The 22,317-nt window shown below is 38.4% G+C and overlaps 1 protein-coding gene across 1 annotated transcript in view; it reads right to left on the minus strand.

Annotated features, from left to right (window-relative positions):
* Nucleotides 1–14,477, minus strand: part of CHD1 (chromodomain helicase DNA binding protein 1) — a 95,252-nt gene extending 80,775 nt beyond the window's left edge. Inside the window, exons 1-2 of the mRNA XM_012638799.1 lie at nt 14,408–14,477; nt 12,184–12,386 (exon numbers count right to left, since the gene is read on the minus strand). Coding sequence (XP_012494253.1) covers nt 12,184–12,236 — 53 coding nt within the window. The 5' untranslated portion in view covers nt 12,237–12,386; nt 14,408–14,477. The remainder of the gene's footprint in view (nt 1–12,183; nt 12,387–14,407) is intronic.
* Nucleotides 14,478–22,317: the final 7,840 nt, after the last annotated feature.

Raw genomic sequence — 22,317 nt, forward strand, 5'->3', positions numbered from 1 at the left:
TCAATATTCTTAATAACTTGAATGACTAGAAAAAAATTAGTATTCTGTGCAATAAGAATGACATGAAATCAAATTTAAATTTTTTTAAATTTAAGGTTAAATTTTTAAGAATTTTAAAGTGCTATCCTCAATGGTCCTCCCCTCATGAATTCCACATAACTGTTACAATTCTATATCTATGGATTAATTGAGAGAAATGCTTCTCAAACTCTGGCGCATTATCAACATTACCACCGCTCCCCAATTTTTTTCTGTTTGTTTTTTTGTTTTTTAGAGATAGGGTCTCATTCAGTTGCTCAAGCTGGTCTTGAACTCCTGGCCTCAAGTGCTCTTCTGGCCTCAGTCTCCCAAAGTGCTGGGACTCGGCCAGAATCATCCCCAATATTTTAACTGAATATACCTGGACACCATCCCACACCTACTTAACCCCATTACAAAGCCAATACTATGGTTGATTTGAGGGTTTCAATGGCTTACCTCTATTTGCGGGAGAAAATGACTACCATCTGAACTCTTTCCAACTTTATTCTGCACTCGACCCACACTGACTTTCTTCAGCCCCTCAATTTGCCATGCTCTTTCCCACTTCATAGCCTTGGTATAAGCAATACTCCCTACCTAGAAAACTTAATCCCCACCCTCTTCCCTTAGTATCCCTATTCTACCTAGAAAACTTAATCCGCGCCCTCCTCCCTAGTACCCCTACTCTACTCATCCTTCACTTCTCCAAGTTTTCCCTGACCACCTCCCTCAGACTACGTTAAGGCACCTGGCACATAAAACACGCCCACAGGGTGTTTTACTTAACATGTGTAGCCCTACTTTATGGCACTCTACCTGTCTCTGAAGATGTATTTGTGAATTAATAAATGTTTAATATTATCTCCTCTTTGCTTTCTATTTGAAAGCACCATAAGCCTAAACCTTCCACACAAAATTTTATCATTCTTTCCTCCTGGCATCTCTGCCTCTAGATTTCTTTTTTTTTTTCTTCTTCTTCCTCAAAGTCTTCTAATTTAGAACTGTTTCAGGGAAAATAATTTTAAGCAGAAGCTGCTTCTGAAGAATCAGAAAATCTGGAAACACTGGGTGTACTTTCTACACTGTCACAATCGTCTAAAACTAAGTAACACTGTTTCCTTTGGACAATGCATTTACAGGTACTTTCCAATTCACCAATCGCCTTCCACAAACAAATGTCTTATACCTAGACAGCTTCATTCATTTATGTTATCTGCTCAGTCCCTATGGCCCTTTCATTTATATGCCAACTAAGACAAAAATTTTAAATCATTTAACTATATACCTTACAAAATATTTTCCATTTTATATTTACAACAAAAACAAATGTTCTTGAAGGCACACATAAGGAGTCTTCCTAGATCCTTTTCAGAAAAGGTAACCCTTCCAAGGTCCCAGTTTTTTAAGGAGAGAATTACTAAATTCCAGCTGAAGCCAAATTCTTAGTTCCAATCCCAGCCAAGATCTTGCCCTAAAGACCTTGTGCACCTCCAAATATCTCCTCCTTTGCTACCATGCAGACCTTACCGCTCAGGCTTTGGGTTCCCTTTTGTTTTCCGTATGTGTAAATTTTCTTTCAAGTTCAGCCAAGAAACTACTTTTTTCCTTTTTGCTCTATTTTATCTAACATTCTCATGTGTTTGAGGGAAGGGAGTGCTTTGGGAGCGAGAGTCCACGTTAGCTCAGCCCAACATACAACAGAATGCTAACATCTCCTTTCTCCACTCTGTTCTCCACTCAAATCAGTCCTTTGAACTAAAGAAAATTCCTATCCTAGGTACATCAGAACAATGTATTCTCAAGAAAATAAACAAAGATTCTTCTATATCATAAAAGAAAAAAAAAGTCTTGAACTAGTCTGAAATAGTATATAAAGGAAGAATGAATAAAACAATGAATGATATTCTAAGAAAATGGTAGCAATGAATGAGCATCTGCTTTCCTTACCACTGGATCACTAACAGAAGAAACTAGCACTGATAAATCTTGGAGTAGATTTAAAATGTCAAGAAAGTAATATTGTAGTGGGTGTGGGAGTAGTGAAGGGAAATGAACAACTCAAAACAGTAACACTAGAGAAAACTGTTAATATGTATTTAAACATTATATATAAATTAGACTGACTGTACCAAAGCCTTAGATCTATGATTTTTTATTTTAATTCTATTAATTAATGTATCTATTTATTTACTTCTTTTGACCCTAGCACAGAAAGATTTTCTTTTTATATATTCCATTTCCCTACTTTTCCTTTCCTTTTTTCTTTTAAAGTGTTAGTAGTATTTATATGGATTAGATTCGAGGTGGGGATATGACGGGAGCGTGCTATAGGATACATTGACAGAAGGTAAATCAATTTTCCACAGAAATATTCTAATAGAAGATTGTGTGCCTGACAAAAAAAAGCTATACATACATAAATCTAAGAATGGTATTTATTATTCTAAAGAATAGAGCATATTGCACTAAATTCACCTTCTATAGCTCTTGTTTCCTTCCCCCTAAACTACTGCTTAAGCATCAATGACATTCAAAAGAGCTTTTGGGGAATTTCTGAAAGAATTTCCTGGCAGATACTTGTGGAGCAAATTCAGGGCTAACTTGGTGTTTTTGAAGTTCAACCATGAATTATTTTCTCCTAGCTCTCTAGTTCTTTCTTTTCATTGCAATTCTATTTACATCTGTAAATACAAATACAATGTGTATTAACACTGGTTAGATGAGCCTCGGATTTCTGCCACACAGAGTAAAAATACTTCAAGATTACTATGAATCCTTCAAAAGTGGAAAAAGATCAAAAACAAGAACTTAAAAAAAGTTTAAAAGATTACTGTGAAGAGGAAAAGAGATGTAAAGCATAACTGCCTGAAACAGAGTAGGAGTTCAATATTGATAGTTACTAGAGATAAAAACCATAGATCTTTCTCTGAATTCAAGAACAGAATCTTCACCTCAAAATTTGCCATAGGTGTTCTTTGGACTGTCATAATTGTATGTATAAATATAGGAATGTCTACGAATAAAATCTATACATATACTAAAATTTTCAAAACAAATTGTTTAATAAAAAAAGGAAAATATGATTACTAGTCGGTGCTACGTGCGAAAAATACCATGTACTTTATTTAGCCATTCCCTCATTTCCCCAGGCACAGGTCATTGTTCCAGCTCATGTTCCCACAATATTTTACTTATATGTTATTAATAATTCCTTTACAATATTACAAATATTTTTATACATGTATCTTTCTCCAAATTGAATCCTGAAAGTCATAGAGTCAGGACCTTTATTTTATAGACCACTATCCACTTTAGCAGTGACTGGAGAAACAATCTGGAAAGTAGTAAATAATGAGTAAATGCTATTCATTAATAAAAAAAAAAAAAGAATTAGTAGCCAAAGGCAAGCGATGGCTTTCAAACTTTTTGGACCATGACCTATGTAATACGTTTTATATCATGCAGTACACACACAAGTAAATAAAACACAAGTTTGATGAAATAATACAACAGCTACAAAAGGTTTCAGAAAATCTTTCCTTCTGTATGACTCTGAAAAGCAGGTAGTTCCATTGTTTTGTCAGGCACTGACCAGCAAGGAGTTCCTTTCAGCATTCTAAACTATCAATCCAAGACAAAACTGTATTATAAAGCACTCTTTTTAAAATACAGTATGATTCTATCCCCTTAAAGTCTCCAACTGAACAAATGAGAATAAAACTGCTAGACATAGATGCTAGGAAGGATAGCTCCTAGTTTGATTAATTTTAAAGATGATTATTGAGTCATGTTGAATCTAAAGTAAATTCAAAAGTAAATATTCTCTAGTAAGTATTCATTCAGGGAATAATCAGATGAGAATGAAGGGCTATGTATATATACATTTAAGAGTCACTAAATAATAGTTTTATAAACTACATATGAAATTTATTACAATATTAATGACATGATAAAAATCTCTAATTCTATAATTTATAGTTACAACAACTAGGCAAAGCTTAATGACTTCTTCCCCCATTAGTATTTAGTATTATCTATCAGGCAGAAGTCTAACACGCAGAAATTATGTTTCAAAATAATTGAGCAGAGCGTTGGTGGGGGGAGGTAGTAAGTAGGTAGGAGTTAAGTTAAACTAGATTGGCCATGAGATGATATACATTGAAGCTATATGATATACGTGGGGTTCATTTTACTACTGTCACTGTTTTTGTATATAAAGCTAATTATCCATAATTTTTTGAGACAGCTCTATCACCCAGACTGGAGTTCAGTGGCATGATCATAACCCACTACAGCCTTAACAAGCCATCCTCTTGCATCAGCCTCTGGAGTAGCTAGGACTACAGGTACAAACCACCATACCAGTGGTAATTTTTTAAAATTTTTTGTAGAGACAGAGTCTCACTGCATTGCCCGGGCTGGTCAAGAACTCCTAGCCACAAGTGATCCTTCAATCTCAAACTTACAAAGTGCTAGATTACAGGCATTTGCCATTGAGCCCAGCCTCACAATAGTAAGTTAGCACAAATAATGCCTACCTGTAAAAGTTCAATTTTAAAGATAGTATCCATTACTAATTTGCTACTTAAAATACTATATGCTTTTAAATTACTTTAATGAACTCTGCCACAAAAAAATAAGTTACCAGCACTATGAAATTTTAAATAAAATTTATAATTTGATATTTCATCACAGTTTGCATATACCTATGGAAATGTGCTGTACATAAGAACAAACTCCCCCTACTGTGAGTTACTTAGTAAAAAAAGTGAAATACCCAACGTAGTACATGACTGAGACACTAGGCTGTTAAACACTAAGTCAATCTTTTGGTATAAAATACATGTTACCGCCAGGGTGCCTTGGCAGTGGCTCACACCTGTAATCCTAGCACTTTGGGAGGCTGAGGCAAAAGCCTCACTTACAGTGAATAGCTACACATATGTGCACAAGAATTTAACATGTATACAATTCTCCTGGGAATCTTGTTAAAACAGAAATTCTGATTCAGTAGATCTGGGACACAGGGGAACTTTTAAGGTAAAGGAATTGTTCTGTATAGTACCGGGTGGAGGATAAATGATTCTAGGCGTTTGTCAAAACCCACAGAACTGTATATCACAGAATAAATGTAATATGTACACATTTTGAAAATTAACCCTCATGATCGGGACTCCAGAATGGAATGCAAACCATGACAAATAAATCTAACTTTATTACAAATTTATAACGCAATCACACTGAAGAGGCTAGGGGAAAAATGAGTTAACTTGACTAACTTTGGAAAACAGTGTTTTGGCCAGAAACTCCAAGGCTAAATACACAAGTATACTGTACTCAAACACTGTATTCTAGCTAGTAAATTAGTTTCTCCTGACAGTATGGCCTAAAAATTCTGAAATTGCTTTCCATGTATACTGAGGTTTAAATGCATACATGATGGATGATGGATGATGAGACCCAGGTTTCTCACTGTTGGATACAGAGGTTATCCACTTTGTTTGCTGTGAGGCCTAGAAGCAGTGACACTTGAATAGCAAAAAGCACATCCATTACCCAGATCTTGGTTTCTAATACCACTCTCCAATAAAAGAAATCAGGGCTACTTGGAGAGTAGCTGATTCTAGGACAAAAGGATGAGAGTGTATAAAAGAAACACAGAAGCCAACCTGGAAAAGCTCCTAAGGGCCAAGGCTAGAGCAACAAAATAACTTACTGAATTACAACTGAAAAGTATAAAATATACATACACAAATCCATGCATCTATAAATGACTGAATAAATGGAGAAAAGAATTCTTTACAGAAATTCCACTTAATATATATAGATATCCTCCTTGCCAGGAGATAGAGCTTAATTCTCACCCACACCTCTGGAGAGTAGGCTAGACACAGTGACTTGTTTCCAAAGAGTACAGTACAAAAAGGGGAAAAACAGTAACTTTACAGTGCAGAAACCTGGAAAATATTACCTTGACCAAGTGATGGATGTTAACATCACCAGTAATGTCATGTGGATATCATGTTCCCCATATTATGTGACTAGAGCACTTTATCTCTGTGGTATTCTTTCTAAAAAACCAATAACCCTAGTTTATCCTAAGAAAAACATCCGGCAAATTCTGATTTCAGGACATCGTACAGGACATCTGGCCAGTATTTCTCAAGGCTGTTAAGGTCATGAAAAATAAGGAAAGACTTAAAAACTCTCACAAACCAAAGAAGACTGGGGAGATTTCACTACTAAATGTAGTATGGTACTCTAGATTAAATCCTGGAATAGAGAGAGGGCATTAATGGAAAAACCAATACAATCCAGGTAATGTCTGGAGTGTAGTTAATAGTTTAAAAGAACAATTTTTTTAAATGTCTATAAATCCAGTTTCCCCATCTGGAGAGTGGGAATCATAACACTGTGTACATCACAGGTGTTTTGTGGGAATGAACTGTGATAATTCAAGTAATACACAATGCCCCACGTGCACCATGCTTGATTCAGTCAGAGTAAGAGCTCAACAATCACTGGTTGCCACTGTTATTGTTTCTAGAGAAATGAAATTTACTTAGCCTCTAGCTGGCATGGCCCATGACACCTTCATTTGGGGATTCCCAGAAAATAAAAACCATGTGTAACAACATCAAAAACAAGAAATGTGGCAAGATGCTGAATAACTCCTGGTGAACAGCTTCATATATATGCATATGAATTTAATACATATAAGAATCACTTGGTAATCTTGTTAAAATGAAGGCTATGACCTCAGTGGGTCTGGAGAAGGGCAGAAGGCTCTACATTTCTAATAAACTCCCAAGTGATGCCAATGCTGCTGGTCCAAGAATGACAACTAGAGCTGCAACTTTTCTATTTCTGTAGTTTTAATTTTTTCCACAAAAAAAAATTTTTTTTAAGTTTTCTCCATGCCTTCATCACAAAGAAATACTCTTACTTTTAAATACAGAACTGTACCATATGGAACCCAAAAGCCATCAAAATCTTAAAGAAGCACTTATTTAAGCAGAATAAAAAAAGGGGCAGCTTCACATTGTTTGTCCACACATTATCTTATGCCTATATAAAAGTCCTGTCTTTGATAGTTAAGTCATATTCAACTCTCTTACTCTTAATAGTTAAAAGTTGGTCTACACACATTACAGTAATCAAGATTAACCATACTCCTAGGCTGGGCACAGTGGCTCACGCTTGTAATCTTAGCACTCTGTGAGGCCGAGGCAGGAGGACTGCTTGAGCTCAGGAGTTCGAGACCAACCTGAGCAAGAGTGAGATGCGCCGTCTCTATGAAAATTAGGTGGGTGTCATGCATGGCACGTGCCTGTAGTCTCAACTACTCCAGAGACAGGCCCAAGGATCACTTGAGCCCAGGAGTCTGAGGTTGCAGTGAGCCATCATGATGCCACTGCACTCTACGAGGGGCGACAGAGTAACATCCTGCCTCAAAAAACAAAACACAGTCCCAGGAAATTGTGTGAAAATCTTAATATGGTAAATTCTATTTGGAGACAGAGTAGTAAAGCTCTATTACTAAAGCTCTTGCTAAATAGTATATTGAATTTTCAGTGCAAAGAGGTGGTACGATCACAGATTCAGTAACACAGGATATTTGGGAAAGTAAAAATAGGGAAAAATGAAGAAAACACATACTGAAGTAAGAAATAGGGATTAGCAAAAAATGAGATGTAAAATAATCATACTTTCCTGCAATTAATGATATCACAGGAAATTTTTATATCCAGTTTTCTTAATTCAATGATTTCTAGCCATTCTAACTTTGTGATTTCACATTTTCCTGTCTTCCTAAAAGTGTTTCTTAGCATAAACTTTTGAAACTTAGAAATGAATTGACTTAAAGAAAAACAAAACTCTGAGGTAACTGCAAAGCAAGTTAGGAAACATAACTTTAACTGGCATTGCCTTTAAAAATTTTATTTAGTGAAAGAAAATAACTGATTTTGATGACAAGAAATTCTTCTGCTATGTGTATAATAAATGCAATGATTCAAAACAAACAAAAAAATACGCAAAAAAAAAAAGAAAAGGCAATGATTACCAAAATGGTGTACCACAAGAGTGTTCAACAGAACACTTACAGACATACAGTGAAAAATGTGACCTGTGTTAAAATTACCTTTCACTTAGTGTTCCTTGAATTTAACAAGTCATTTAGACTGTAGGGCTTCTCAAAGCCTTTAATAATATTTAATAATTTTTCTAAAGGAAAATTTAATTTGGTAAATCCTATTTGTGAATTTCTGAAAAAGATATTTTCATTTAGAACATATCCATTAATCATATTTCCTATTCACTCCCTACCACCACTGCCTCCCCAAAACATTTTAAAAGTTGAGCTCTGGCCAGGCTCATGCCTGTAATCCCAGCACTTTGGGAGGCTGGGGCAGGAGGACTGCTTGAGCTCAGGAGTTGGAGGCTGCAGTGAGCTGTGATGGCACCACTGCACTCTAGCCTGGCAATAAAGCGAGACCCTATCTCAAAAAAAAAAAAAAAGTTGAATTCCAAAGGAGAATCTTGAAGTCTTGAAACATAAAACATTAAATAGTTGCTATAAGCCAAGGAAAGTTAAGTGCAACATAAGAGTTCCTCTAAGTAAATATAAAATGTACACACATATATTTATAACATATATGCTAACATATTAAAGCAAGCATTGTTAATCCTATAAAAAGCTACAGTTAGATAAAAAAAATTCTAAAAATCAGGTCAACAAAGCTCTACTGCCACCTATAGATTAATTCTAAATGGACAAGACCAACATTTTTCCCTGCTTTACAAGAATTATTCAAAAGCATAATATATATAGAAACTAAAGTGATTCAAATAAACTATCAAATGTACAAATTTACATTATTGCAAATTTAATCTACATGCAAGCATCTATCAATCAACCGAAGATGAGCAAAGTATAGAATGTGATCATATATCCCTGATCTTTACCCATAAATCTATTCCTGGAGTAAATCATCATTCAAGAAAACTTCAAAGTAAAAAACTCTAACTAAGATTTGAAAAACTTGATTGTACATAACAAGACAAATCCACACAGCTGGAAATTGATGCTTTGAAATCTTCCAGCATTATCTTTAGAAAACTTAAATTCAGTTATATAAAACTTTGTGTTGAGCTGTAACTGTCGTACAGGTGCATCCTGGCCCACATTTCTTAGTAAGTTTGTTTCAAGATTGTCAGTTATAGCACAGCCAAAGAGACCTATTTTCCTGTACATTCTTCTTCCTTTCAGTCAATAGAGAGAGCTCTCCACACAGAATTTTTTATTAGTAGAAAGCCAACTGTACCAACCAAAAATGCCAAATGATATCTTGCTTAATTCTATTTCATTTCATAAACTTTCACAAAGGAAAAAAGGAAATTCTGAAGCAAAGACACATTTTAGAATTCTAACCAATAAAAATGAAATTTTTCTTAAACTATTTGCAAAACATACCAACTTTAAAAGCAGAGCATATTTCTCATCTCAGTCTGTATCAATATCCATAGCTATGGTAATTTTTGTTTTGGGGATTTTTTTTGCAAGAAAATCCCTCTAGCTCTGAAGTTCGCAGTCTTTTAAGTAGGCACAATCCCCTCTTCTTTGTATTGCCTTCTGATGAAAGCTTTTGGGGAAGTGGGTGGGAATTGAGTGTTAACAATAACAGTAGAGCAAAAGAAAGCGACAGCACAACAAAATGAAGGCAAAATAGAAGCAGGTCTCTCTCCACCTGATAAACTCCAAGACAGTTGTAAAAACTAGATAACTCAATAATCACACTTCTCAGAAGCAAACAAAACCTGTACAGTAAAATTAATGACTCAGAATAATTTTAAAAAATATGTTTTGCAATTATTTAAAATGAATATGCATTGTAAAAGAATCCTTTAAGTAAATTTGATTTCACAGGGCTTAATTTCTTTCAGCTACCAAATTGGACTTACTATTTCTCCTTGTTTCAGATATGGCAGAAAAATATATAAAAGATTATTGGAACAGGTGAATGATCAAAAGATACCAGCATGTGATCTCTTTCCATATGCAACTAGAGGATTCACTCTCAAGAGTCTTATTTCCTAGTTTGTGGGTAGTTTGGCTCCTGTGTTTCTTCTGGATATTTCTACCTATTAACCACTTCATTGCACATTAATGAATAAGAAAATGCAGACAATATACCTACAGAGATTTGAATCAAAGCTAAGATTCAAAAGTCTTCTAATTTAACCTCAACTCTGGTGATTACAAACACTGTCATCTGAAACGTTACTATATGTACTTTGTAATTAAGTGGTAGGATGAAACTTCAAAATCAGTTCAATCCTTCTTCATTTCACAGTTGAGAAAATCATAAGAAAACTAGTTAGCGCAGACATGGTGTCAACTAAAGTTTTGTTAACTCCTAGACCAATACTTTTTCAACTAAATAATGCTGTTCTCCATAACTGCTCCTTATTTTATTTTCTGTGATATTTTTGCTTAACCAAACAGTGCCTGTGAAAGATGATAAGCTGAAGTATATCTAGCACGGCCAGAAAATTCCAAGTCTCAGATCAAATACAAAACACACTACTTAATTTTCTATCCAACATTTTTTAACAGCATGCTACTGTTAATCCTCCTAGCTGCCAACACTTTCCTATTTATTGTTCATCCCATTTCTCTATCACTGTAATTGTTTTAGTTATATAGTATCCTATGTTACATAAAACGTGATGCTAATTATAACAAGCAAATATTCAGTGCTCACTGTATTAGAAACTATTTAAAGCCCTTTACAGGTAGCATCTCACTTAATCCTCATTTTTAAATAAGAAAAATCGTGTAATACCCACTTTATAGGGGCAAAAATCAGAGCCTCGGGGGTTATCTGATTTACCCTAATTCACAAACAATTAAGAGGAACAACTTGGAAAAGTAACCAACCTTACTCCAGCGTTTATGTTCCTAGTTTCTACGTATAACAAGTGCATATAATTACATGGATTGCATTATTAATGTGAAGATAACTCAAAATTGGAGGCTACGTAAGAATTTAAAGAGACTTTGTATTTGAAGATGTTTCCTAACACATAAAAATGCTTAATATCTTCTTTGCAAAGACATGACCCGAGTAAGAACTTTAAACTCCTTTATGGATAATTAAAACTCCAATCTGAAAATCAAATGGAAAAAGACTGCAGCAATACTTCAACAAATGTCCAGATCAGCATTCTAAAACTTTCTGCAGTAATGGAAATGTTTTCTATCTGTACTGTCCAATATAGTAGACACTAGCCACATGTGATTATTCAGCACTTGAAATGTATCTAGTGTGAGTGAATAACTGATTTTGAATAACCTGTAATTTAAATTTAAGCTAAAATAGCCACATGTGGCTAGCAGCTACCATACTAGACAGCACAGGTATAAGAAGACAGTATCAGAAAAAGATGAGTGAAGAAATTTTTTTTTTTTTTTTTGAGACAGAGTCTCACTCTGTTGCCCTGGCTAGAGTGCGTGCCGTGGCGTTAGCCTAGCTCACAGCAACCTCAAACTCCTGGGCTCAAGTGATCCTCCTGCCTCAGCCTCCCGAGTAGCTGGGACTACAGGCATGCACCACCATGCCCGGCTAATTTTTTCTGTATTGTTTTAGTTGTCCGATTAATTTCTTTCTATTTTCAGTCGAGACGGGGTCTTGCTCTTGCTCAGGCTGGTCTCGAACTCCTGAGCTCAAGCAATCCTCCCGTCTCAGCCTCCCAGAGTGCTAGGATTACAGGCGTGAGCCACCGCGCCCGGCCTAGTGAAGAAATTTTTATTGCCTTTATTTGGAGATTTCACTAACAGTCAAATCAATTTAAATGTCTTTTTCACTTGCTCCAGCTTCAATTATTAACTTAAACATATACCTTCAAATAAATTTAAATAAATCAAAACTTTCTATATTTAAGATTTTCTCTGTGTACCTGAATGGAAAAAATAATTAAAACCTGTATTAGAACAAAGCTTCATAAATTAGAAACTTTTAAATATTTGGATAGCTAAGATGAATTTGAAAACTCTGCCACCTATGAGAAAAAAAAAAAAAAAAAAAAAAGTCAAACATGTTTTCAATTCTCTTCATAGTAAACACTTGATAATGAAGTGCTTAATAAAGTGCTACTTACCTTGATTCTCTGCTACTATTTCTAACACTTTCTTCATCACTGTGTCCATTCATTGTAAATACCAAGAAGTTTTAAAATAAAATATAAATCTTCCCAGTTTAAAAGATGAATATAAATACTGACTCCTTCTTGAATATAAAAAAAAATTCACAGATGAATTTTCTTCCACATTCACAGGTTTCCCGGGTCCCTCTTTGATTCACCTAAAGAAAATATATTAACAAAGTAAGAAAATTTCCTGTAGAAAAAACGTAAATAAGCCATGTTTAGAACTTGTATAAATCTACATAGGCCAATTAGATGAGAGGTGGTAAGGAAGGAGTGGGGCCTTTTACTTAAAATATGTACGATTCTATTAACTACATTCCTGATTACTTACTAGAATTTAGTATGCTACTGTTAATATATTTCTGACAGAAGAAATTAAAATATTTATGGAGTGATAACACTTTTAGAGACTCACTGCAACTGTGCAACCACATTTATATATATTACTAAAGCAAAACAGTCCTATGTAACAAATTTAAATATATCTCCAAAACAGAAAATGGAATCTTATTAGATAACTTGGTCCACTGAATGAAGTGAGGGGGGAAAAAAGGTTATCTTTAATCAAGCCCTAATTCCTATCACCAAGAACTCTTCATATACTCAAGTGAGAGAAAGTTTTGAAAATGCTCACACGAGAGGAACAGGATAATAAAAGGTATCATATCATCTAAACAAAAATGTATAGGTCAAAATAAACGTGTTCTTTCACAGGCAAACTGAAAATGGATAAAATTTAAATACTCTTTATCCAGTTTGCATTTGCAACGATTCCGTGAAAAAATAAAAATGGTAATACAATATACACTACATCTGATTTTTTAAGTAAAGGGTTTGGGTCAAAAATAATGAACCAAGACACAGCATTTCCACCTTTCAAGATTTCAGAACAACACTGGAGAGTCACCTACAAGCCATCCACGAATAAACAAAGGAGATCTCTGGCAGGGGAGGGAGAGGAAGAAGCGGGGGAAGGAGACGTCAGATCCTTCCCCAGCCAGAAAGTACCGAGACAGCCAAGTGAGAGCAGAGCTGTCCTCCGACCTCAGCAAAGAGAATTCACTCCTACGACTATTTCCATTCCGCAAAAAAGGGGGGGAGGCTGGTGGTGGAAATAGGCTGTTACCAACTCAATCATAGCAAACTGTGTGTCCGGATCAAGATTTTAATTCTCCAGACTACGGTCTGATAGACTCTTTGCAAGAACAGGTTGTTCCTAATGTTAAATATTAATTTAAACTCTAGTCAGAGAGCTTTGCTATTAAACAATTAATTAAGTCTTAAAAATCTAAGGACTCTAACAAACTGCCTCTTTACCAAAAGCCTTCATTAAGAAAGTTCACTCCTCTTTTCCTTCTTTCCTTTTCACCTTCCTTTCGCCTCTCAAAATGGCTTTCTCTGTACATTTTAACTTCTTTTCCCCTCTTCATCTCCCTTATCTGAGTAAGTCCCTGTCTGAGATCGTTTTTACAACCCTAAGTTCTGAAGCTCGGAGCGCACGCAGCTCTCTCCTGTCTCTAAAGCGTCTCAACAATGACTGCTCCCTAAGTTGTTAAACCCCTTCAATCCTTTTCTTCTATCCTCTTTTAGCAGTTTCTTTGCTCCTGCTAAGTTTCTGAAGCTATACTCGAAAAAGGTTTGGGAACCATCCTCCTCGCTCATCCACCCAATGCAGCTTCGCTCCAATCAGCCTCTCTCCTGGAACTCCCCCCCTTCTCCCAGGGCCTCCATCCCGGTCCCGGAGTCTCTCTTCCCGCCTCAAACTTCCCGCAGACCCGCCCCGCGCCCTCCCAGGCTCGCCCGAGCCGCCGCCCCCTCCCCCTCCCCGCCGCTCCCCACGTGCTGAGAGCCCGGGTCCCGGCAGGACCGACGCGCCGGCTAAGTACTCGCCACTCGCGGCTCTTCCCTTGCGGCCCTGCCGGCCCCAAGCCGAGGAGGCCCAGGCCGGGCAGCCCGGCTGGCGCAAGGATGCGCTGCGCGGCCGTCGGCCTGTGCTCGCCGCTCACACGCCCCCTGCGCGCCGGGCCCGTCCGCCGCCACCGGCCCTCGCAGAACCGCCCTGGCCTTCGCCCGGTCGCTGGGCCGACGCCTGGGTACGGCGTCGCGCCCGCCCTCCGCCTGGCCGGCTCCTATCCTCCCCTCCACATCCTGACCCGGCCGCTGCCCCCTTTCTTACCGGCGGACGTGCGGGCTTAGCGGGGCGGAGGGAGCCGGCTTGGGTCGGCGGCCTCCCCCGCGCCCGGGCCCGCGATCTCAGCCGCCGAGTCCTCGGGCTCCGGGCGTCTTGGGGTAAGCAAGAATCCGTGAGGGGGAGGGGGAAATGGGAAAGACGCGGAGGGGAAGGGGAAGCCCCGGCCCGCGACACCAACGAGCGATCCCCTGCGGAGTGGATCCAACAATCAATTCATTATTGAAGCACCAAACGCGAGGACAGCAAAAGCTAGAAGTAACGAGTCGTCGTCGCCGCTGCCGTCGCGCGCGCGCTCCCGCTCCCGCCGCTTATCGGCCCCCGGCAGCCGCCATGACGCCAAGAGAGCGAGCGAGCGCAACCGTCTCCGTCGTAGCCGCCGCCGCCACCGAGGTCGCCGTCGCCTCCGCCTCCCGCGCGACGTAAGCGCCTCTGCTCACTCCCCTTCCCCACAGGGCGCGAGGCGGGCGGGCCAGTAGGCGCGCGCACGCCGAACTCTTTCTGCTGGCGCTCCAGCAGTGGGAGGGACCACGTTGGGGGAGTTGTGGGCGTGGAAAAAAGCGATTGGTGCCGGGGCGGGGCGGAGAGCGAGTGCGCGCACGCGCACGCGCACGGACGGAAGCGCGCACGCCGGCTGCGCGGAGGCCGCTGGACTCTGGCCGTAACCGTGGCCGGCTTGTCCTCGCTCGGGTGCCCGCCCTTAGCGGCCCGGCGTTGAATTCCGGGAAGTGGGAGCTACAGGCTCGCTCCGTGCGGGTATGGGCGCTACCGTCGTTTGGGACGGTTGCGCAAGCACGTCGCGGCAGAGACAGAAGGAACCGGGGTGGAACTGGGGTGGAGAGAGACCGGAGACCGCTATGAGACTCGAGAAGCCACGGAAGGGCCGCGCTGCAGAAGCCGAAGGGGCAGGGTTGCTCGTAGGGTCGGGGTCGCGCAGGCCTCGGCCCGCACTGCCTCGGGCCCCCTGCCGCGTCTGAGCTCCGGTCTGCAGGGGCCGGGCGGGGACTGCTGCGTCACACCGGCAGCCTGGGAACCCAACTGTTGGGCAACTGTGGCCGCTTCTCGCTGCCTCCTACGCTTGGACGAGCTGTGACTGAGGCTCCCTCGGGGGCTGATATCCCGCACGGGCAGGGCACGTGAGGAGAAGGAGAGAAAATAGAGATCGGGTTGTTGACATCCTGTGTTACAGTTTGATTCATTTATGGGTGGCGTGGCTCAGAAAAGAACTTTTACAACCTTTCCTTTCTAGGTCCCTCCCTGAAGGGTGCGGCGCTGAATCGCAACACCACCACAAAAAGCTGCTCGAGGGATGTTGGTAACTGTCTCAGTTTAACGTACTGCAATTTAGTTGACGGTTTCTTTCCTAACTGTAACTGTGGGCCTTAGTTACAGCTCTTTCAATGTGTTGGAAACACTGTCTTTGTAAGCATGATGATGTCCCTCTTTATTTTTGAAAGCATTGTTTTTTTTAATTAAAATTGTTTTGCACTTCATTTATTTTTCCAGTCTGCAGATCGATCTTGAATCACTTGAGGTTAATGATAATTTTTAAAGCATCTAATCCCATTCTTCAGTAATTTGATTTAGTATAAAGGCCCACCTTCCAAGTCAAGTGAGCTTGATTGCAGTAACATGCATTCCCCAAATAATTATTTTCTCCTGTGGGAAATATTTTTTGTTTTTTATTTTCTTAGATTACTGTAATAAAAGCTCCAGAGAAACTAACCATTAGCAGATAAAGAATTTTGTAATCAAAAGTATAATTCAGATAACAAAGTTCTCAATTACAACAGCACTACGTTTGTCATTGTCTTACAAAAAGAATTACTGTAAAGACAGTCTATTTTACATGTTTTCTGAAAGCCTGTGTCAAACCTTTTTTAACTAATTGTTCCATCGAATGTGCTATTTTACATAAAAGCTCTCGCAACTTTTTCTGCAGAAAAGTAATCTTGCTAAATTTGTAGTAAAATATTGAAACGTGGAGATTTATATTTCAGGTAAAATCTTTATGGCTTTATACAATTACCCAGTTAAGTGGAAAATTGCAACAATCTTGCCAATTCAGTGTCTTAAAAGTTGATAAATAATCAAAGTTCTGGGTTTTTTTTTAAATGCATAGTTAAATTTGCAGTTTTACTTTGTTTGAATAAACTGTCTCTGCTTGTACTAAAACAATAGCCAAACGGTTGGTTGATAATCACAACACATGATTAGTGAAAATCCCAGATAATTAACATCAACCAGGAGGTTTTTATTACTATTTAATTTCCCATTTGGAAAATTTCATATTCCTTGGAAAGAATATTACTTTTAGAGAATCTAATATAGCACTTTATGGGTCCTTAATTCTGATATTCTCTACTAGGACTAGTTAGCAGTGGATATCCATAGGTGGGAATAAACAGAGAACCACTTATCCAGAATTGTGAAATATATCATAAAAAGAGGATAATAACTCTTGCTCTTCTGTTAGTCTTTTGGATGCCAGGATAAGATTTTAATTCCCTAATTATGTTCTTGTTGGGGCGCCTGTAATCCTAGCACTCTGGGAGGCTGAGGTGGGAGGATCACTTGAGGTCAGGAGTTTGATACCAGCCAGAGCAAGAGTGAGACCCCAGTCTCTACAAAAAAAAAAAAGAAAAGAAAACTTAGCTGGGCCTGGTGATGCACGCCTGTAGTCCCAGGTACCCAGGAGGCTGAGGCAGGAGGATCAATTGAGCCCAGGAGTTTGACGTTGCGGTGAGGTATGATGATGCCACTGCACTGTAGCCAGGGTGACAGAGTGAGCCTCTGTCTCAAAAAAAAAAAAAAAAAAAAAGAAAGAAAAAGAAAAATTCTTGTTGCCTAGAGGATTTGCATATGAGAAGCCACTAAAACAATCAGGACAGTATATCAAAATATCCTAGAATCTCAACCTGTGACATCATCCCCCAAATCCTTGCCAAACCAGAGGAAAATCTTTCCAAATATGCTTCTTAAATTTAGAAAGTCCTCTGAATAGAAACCATGAAATCCTAAGACATCTTACAGTAAAGATTTACTATATATTTTATATTTTTCTAATGAAAAATAGAGAAGCCATGGTTCCCAGTGTTGGGCAGGGGGTAGGGGACAGAAGTCAGTTGTAGGAAGTTCTTTTGTAACGACACATGCTTGACACTCCTATTCCTCTCCTCTTCTAATATGCAGAGTTTCTAGGTTCTAGGTAGGGTTGGGAAAAATTTCCCAGATTGTTCTGATATCTAACAGCTCATCCACCTTGTCTATGGCCACTGTGTTTGGGAATTTTGATTGTTAAATTCTTGAATCACAATAAGTTAAATTTCAAATGGAAAATTCTTAGAGATCATACTTAGAGGAAATTATGTATAAAATCTAATATATAAGGCATTGAGGTAAATACAAAGATTCCACTTCCTCTACTTAAAAAATTGTGTGCACACAAAAACGGTTAAGAAGCTAACCTCAAAATGCCAGATAGGTACATTCATGCTACATCACGCCTTCCTCTCACCCTCAATCCTTTATTCACTGCTGTCCGAATACGATCATCCCTCAACCTGAGAATGTGAAGGGCTACTGGTAAGGGACTATCTCCTCTGGTTTGGCAAGGAGTTGAGAGATGATATCATAGGTTGAGATTCGAGGATATTTTAATATTGTCCTGATTGTTTTAGTGGCTTCTCATTTGAAAATCCTTTAGGCAACAAGAACATAATTATGGAATTAAAATCTAATCCTGCATCCAAAAAAACTAATCCCCAGAGTTTGGTAAGTAGGGGTCCTGGAACCAATTCCCCACAAATACAGAGGGATGACTGTACCATCCATTTTACCTCAGAAATTTTGTATTTGTCCTTTCTTTTTAAATCCTACAACTGTGTTTAGTTTAGGCTTCTGTTTTCTTTACATCTTTCCCTTCAGCTTACCCTTTCGATTTTCTTCAAACTTGAAATTTAATGAAGTCACTGTCCTTATATTAACGTATCACATACATTTGTATGCATAAATATAAATGAGTGTGGATATCAAATATTCCTAATATTTTAATTAGCTTTTTCACAGGCTGATCTCAGCTCTGCCTTTCATCATTCCTAGTAGACAGTTGACACTCTAGACACATTTCTTCAGGTCATTGGAAAGATATCTCTCATTGTAAATGGATATAACCCATATGTCTTATGGATCAATCTCTTACAGGTTTGTTTAAGTAAATGGTGAAGAAATGTTGAATTCCCTGACACAATTGCACTGACACCCTATGAGACTTGTCAGGCAGTCCTCTGACTTCCCTTTTAGAATATGGAATTGAGCATTCCGTAAGTACAGCATGTCAGTGTTTTGTAATAAGGCATTTGTTGCCATACTACATTGTGAGATCCTTTAGCGAAGAGACTCAGTCTGTCCCCAGTGCGTTATATTGACATTCGTTCAATAAAAATAAGAATTTATTGCATACCAGGCATTCTGGTAGAGGGCGGGGGTATTATAATAGAGCAAAAACAGACACTTTGAGAGTTAAAGTCTAGCACAGGAAACAATCATACTGTAAAATCACAACTGAGAAAAATATTAATAGTATTAAGAGACATATAGTGCTGTGAGAATCGATAATAGAATCCTAGTGAGGAAAGTCTCCCCTAAGGAAATGACATGATCTAGAACTGAAAAATTAGTATGAAGTAAATAGGCAAAAGAGGGACGTGGAGAGATTCTTTCCAGATAAAAGAAATGACATGGGCAAAAGTTCTGGAGCCAGAGAGATCATGTCAATGCACTTCTCAGTTTGCCAAGAACAGGCCTTACTTACTTTCAGAAATGTCTGATTTGGATGGTAAGGTACATGGTCACCCTAGCTATATGGGACTATAAGAAACATGGTACTGCTGGAGCAAACAGCCACTGAGCAAAATGAGGCTACATAGAGGCTAAGCCATTCAGGGCTGAAAGTCTAAAGTATATTCTTCATGACAATGGGAAACCACTGAGGGATTTTAAACCAGGTGGTACCTTAATGGGATTGGCAAATTGAAAAATTTACTCTAGCTGTAAGTCCCAAAAAAGGTTTAGAGATGGGTCAACTGTAAATCCCGAAAAAGTCTTAGAGATAAGTCAAAGTAGATAGAATATTCCTAGCTGAGTCAGGAGGCTTTGGCAGATTAATGAAATGGCATGATGGACTCAGGAAGTGTAGAGAAGTAGATTTGGGGAGAGAAAGTAGACAAGGCTTGGTGGCGTGGGATTCAGGGTTAGGAGGAGGAGGGAAGTTGAACATTTGCAGCTGAATGGTAGTGACATTCACCTTAGTAGTAATGTATTTGGAGACACATAGGTGGGGAGATCATATATATGTTTGGTTTAGGACCTACTGAATTTCTGATTCCTTTGAGTCATCCAAGAGGCTTTTGGATAGAAGTATGGAGCCAAGAAGTGAGATCTAGACTGAAAATTATTTATTTTACTTTATTTCATTTATTTATTTTTAGAAACAGGGTCTTGCTATGTTGCCCAGGCTGGTCTTGAACTCTTGGACTTGGGGGATCTTCCTGCCTCAGCCTCCTGAGTAGACGGCGATTATAGGCTTGAGCCTCCACATCCATCCTAGACTGAAAATTAAAGCTGTTAAGTGTACCGGGAAAAATTAGTGTTTAGTACACATGAAATAGACTTGGAAGACAGCCTGAGTGTGCAGTAAAGAATTTTAATTCATTTTGGTTAGGTAGAGGAAGATGAGCTGGATAAGGAGGGGTTGCAGATGCCATATGGGTGTTGTGCCATTGAAGACAGTAAGTGCTTCAAGAAAGGAGTGGTGAATAGTAGCCAGTGCTGTTAAGGAGTCACATGAAATAAGGCCTGAAAAATATCCATTTTATTTAGTGCCGTGATGGTCATCAGTTACCTTAACAAGAACTATTTTGTTGTAGGAATAGGGCCAGATGGAAAATTGGAGTAGAATGTACTAAGTGTTGAAGAAGTGGAATCAGTAAGTCTAAATTTCTCTTACAGAGGGTTTGACTTTGACTTGGGAGGGAATATGATTTGTTTGTTTTCGGGGGGGTGTTGTGGGTTTTTATTTGTTTGCTTAGGTGAAAGACTTAAGGTGTTTCAAAGACAATGGGAAATAGTCTTTTGAGAGAGATGTTGACTATATGAGAGAACAGGTGTAAGAATTAGCTGGAAGGATTAGCACATATTCAAAAAAGAAAATACATGAATATTTTAAATTTCTGATTCGGAAAAAATATCTTGTCCCTTCCCACCCCCCGAACAGGAACAGAACAATAGATACCATTGTTATAGTTATTGACAATGGGTGTTCACTTAATTAATGTGATTTGAGAGTTTCTGAGAGCCCTCTATTCCACAAATATATGCCTCATCCTCTCCTAATGCTTGAAAAGTCATTGGTGAAAATCTATTTTAAAGCATATATTCCTGGAAAGAGTAACATGTTTAGAAGGTACATAGTTCTCAACCGTGCCAAAATTTAGAATTACCTGAGGAGCTTCACAGTAAAAACGTTCAAGCCCCACTTCAGGAGATTCTGTTCCATTGTTCTGAGGTGGGGCCTTGGCGTATGCATTCTTTAAAAGCTCCCAAAGGTGATTCTAATGTGCCATTAGTGTGCAAAAAACCATTGACATAATCCTATTAACACAGTATTGACTAATACTACATTTTGTTTAGATGTTGTGTGAAAAGATTGGGGCATTTACTTATAAAACAGTGGTTCTTAATGGCCATTGGTGGGGATGGGTGTATATTTTGCCCCACAGGGAACATTTGGCAAAATCTGGAAACATTTGTGGTTGTCACAATGGGTGGATTTTGAGGAGTTGGTGCTATTGATATATAGTAAGTATTAATAGAGGCCAGGGATACTGCTAAAAATCTTATAATACACTGAATAGCCCCCTCTCCCTCTTAAGAATTATCTTGCTCAAAATGACAACAGTGCTCCTGTTGAGAATAGCTACTATAAGGGATAGCAAGCTAGGGTCGTATTTTTCAGTGAAATCTTAACAGGGGTTGGGGTTTGATAAGGGTGCTAATAAAATGAGGGTCTACTCTACCACACAATTTAGCCTAAATTCACCCTTCCTTAAATAACCAGTAATAAGAGCCTGAAATAAAATATATTTTGCAGAACTAAGAAATATGACTAGCATAATAAACTGATTACAATGTTATTTACCTTGTTAAAAAAATTTATCGTGCCACTGAAACTCTTACTGCTGATGGGAGTGTAAACTGGTTCCAACCACTTTGGAAAATTGATGGGCAGTATCCGTAATAGTTCAACTTATGCCTACCCTGTAATTCAAGAGTTTCACTCCTGAGTGTATACCCAAGAGGAATGAATGCACGTGCCTACTAGAAGTTTTACACAAGAATGTTCACAGCAGTTTGATTCTTTATAGCCCCAAACTGGAACAAAGAGAAGTATATTCATACAATGGAATACCACCCAATAATAAAAAAGAAAATGCAACACACATTCACATGGATGAATCTCACAGGCATTGTATTGAGTGAAATAGACACAAAAGAATTCATATTGTATAATTCAACTTATATGAAATTCAAGAATAAGCAAAACTAATTTATGATGATAGAAGTTAGGATAGTAATGACCTTTCTGGGGTTGGTATTGACTTGGAAGGGGCTCGGTGAGCATTCTGAAGTGATGGAAATGTCCTATATCTTTATCTGGGTGATTGTTACTTTGGTAAATCTGTATGAAAAAGTTCATCAAGCTGGACATTGAAATTTTATGAACTTTACTGTATATATATTAATATTATACCTCAGTTTTTAAAAATTAAAAATAAAAATATCAAAGCCAGTTTTCAAGTACCTTAAGTCTTGTGTCTCAAGTGCTTGGTTAAATAACA

This window comes from Propithecus coquereli, unplaced genomic scaffold, assembly GCF_000956105.1.
Source record: "Propithecus coquereli isolate 6110/MARCELLA unplaced genomic scaffold, Pcoq_1.0 Scaffold135, whole genome shotgun sequence".
Classification (NCBI taxonomy): Eukaryota; Metazoa; Chordata; class Mammalia; order Primates; family Indriidae; genus Propithecus; species Propithecus coquereli.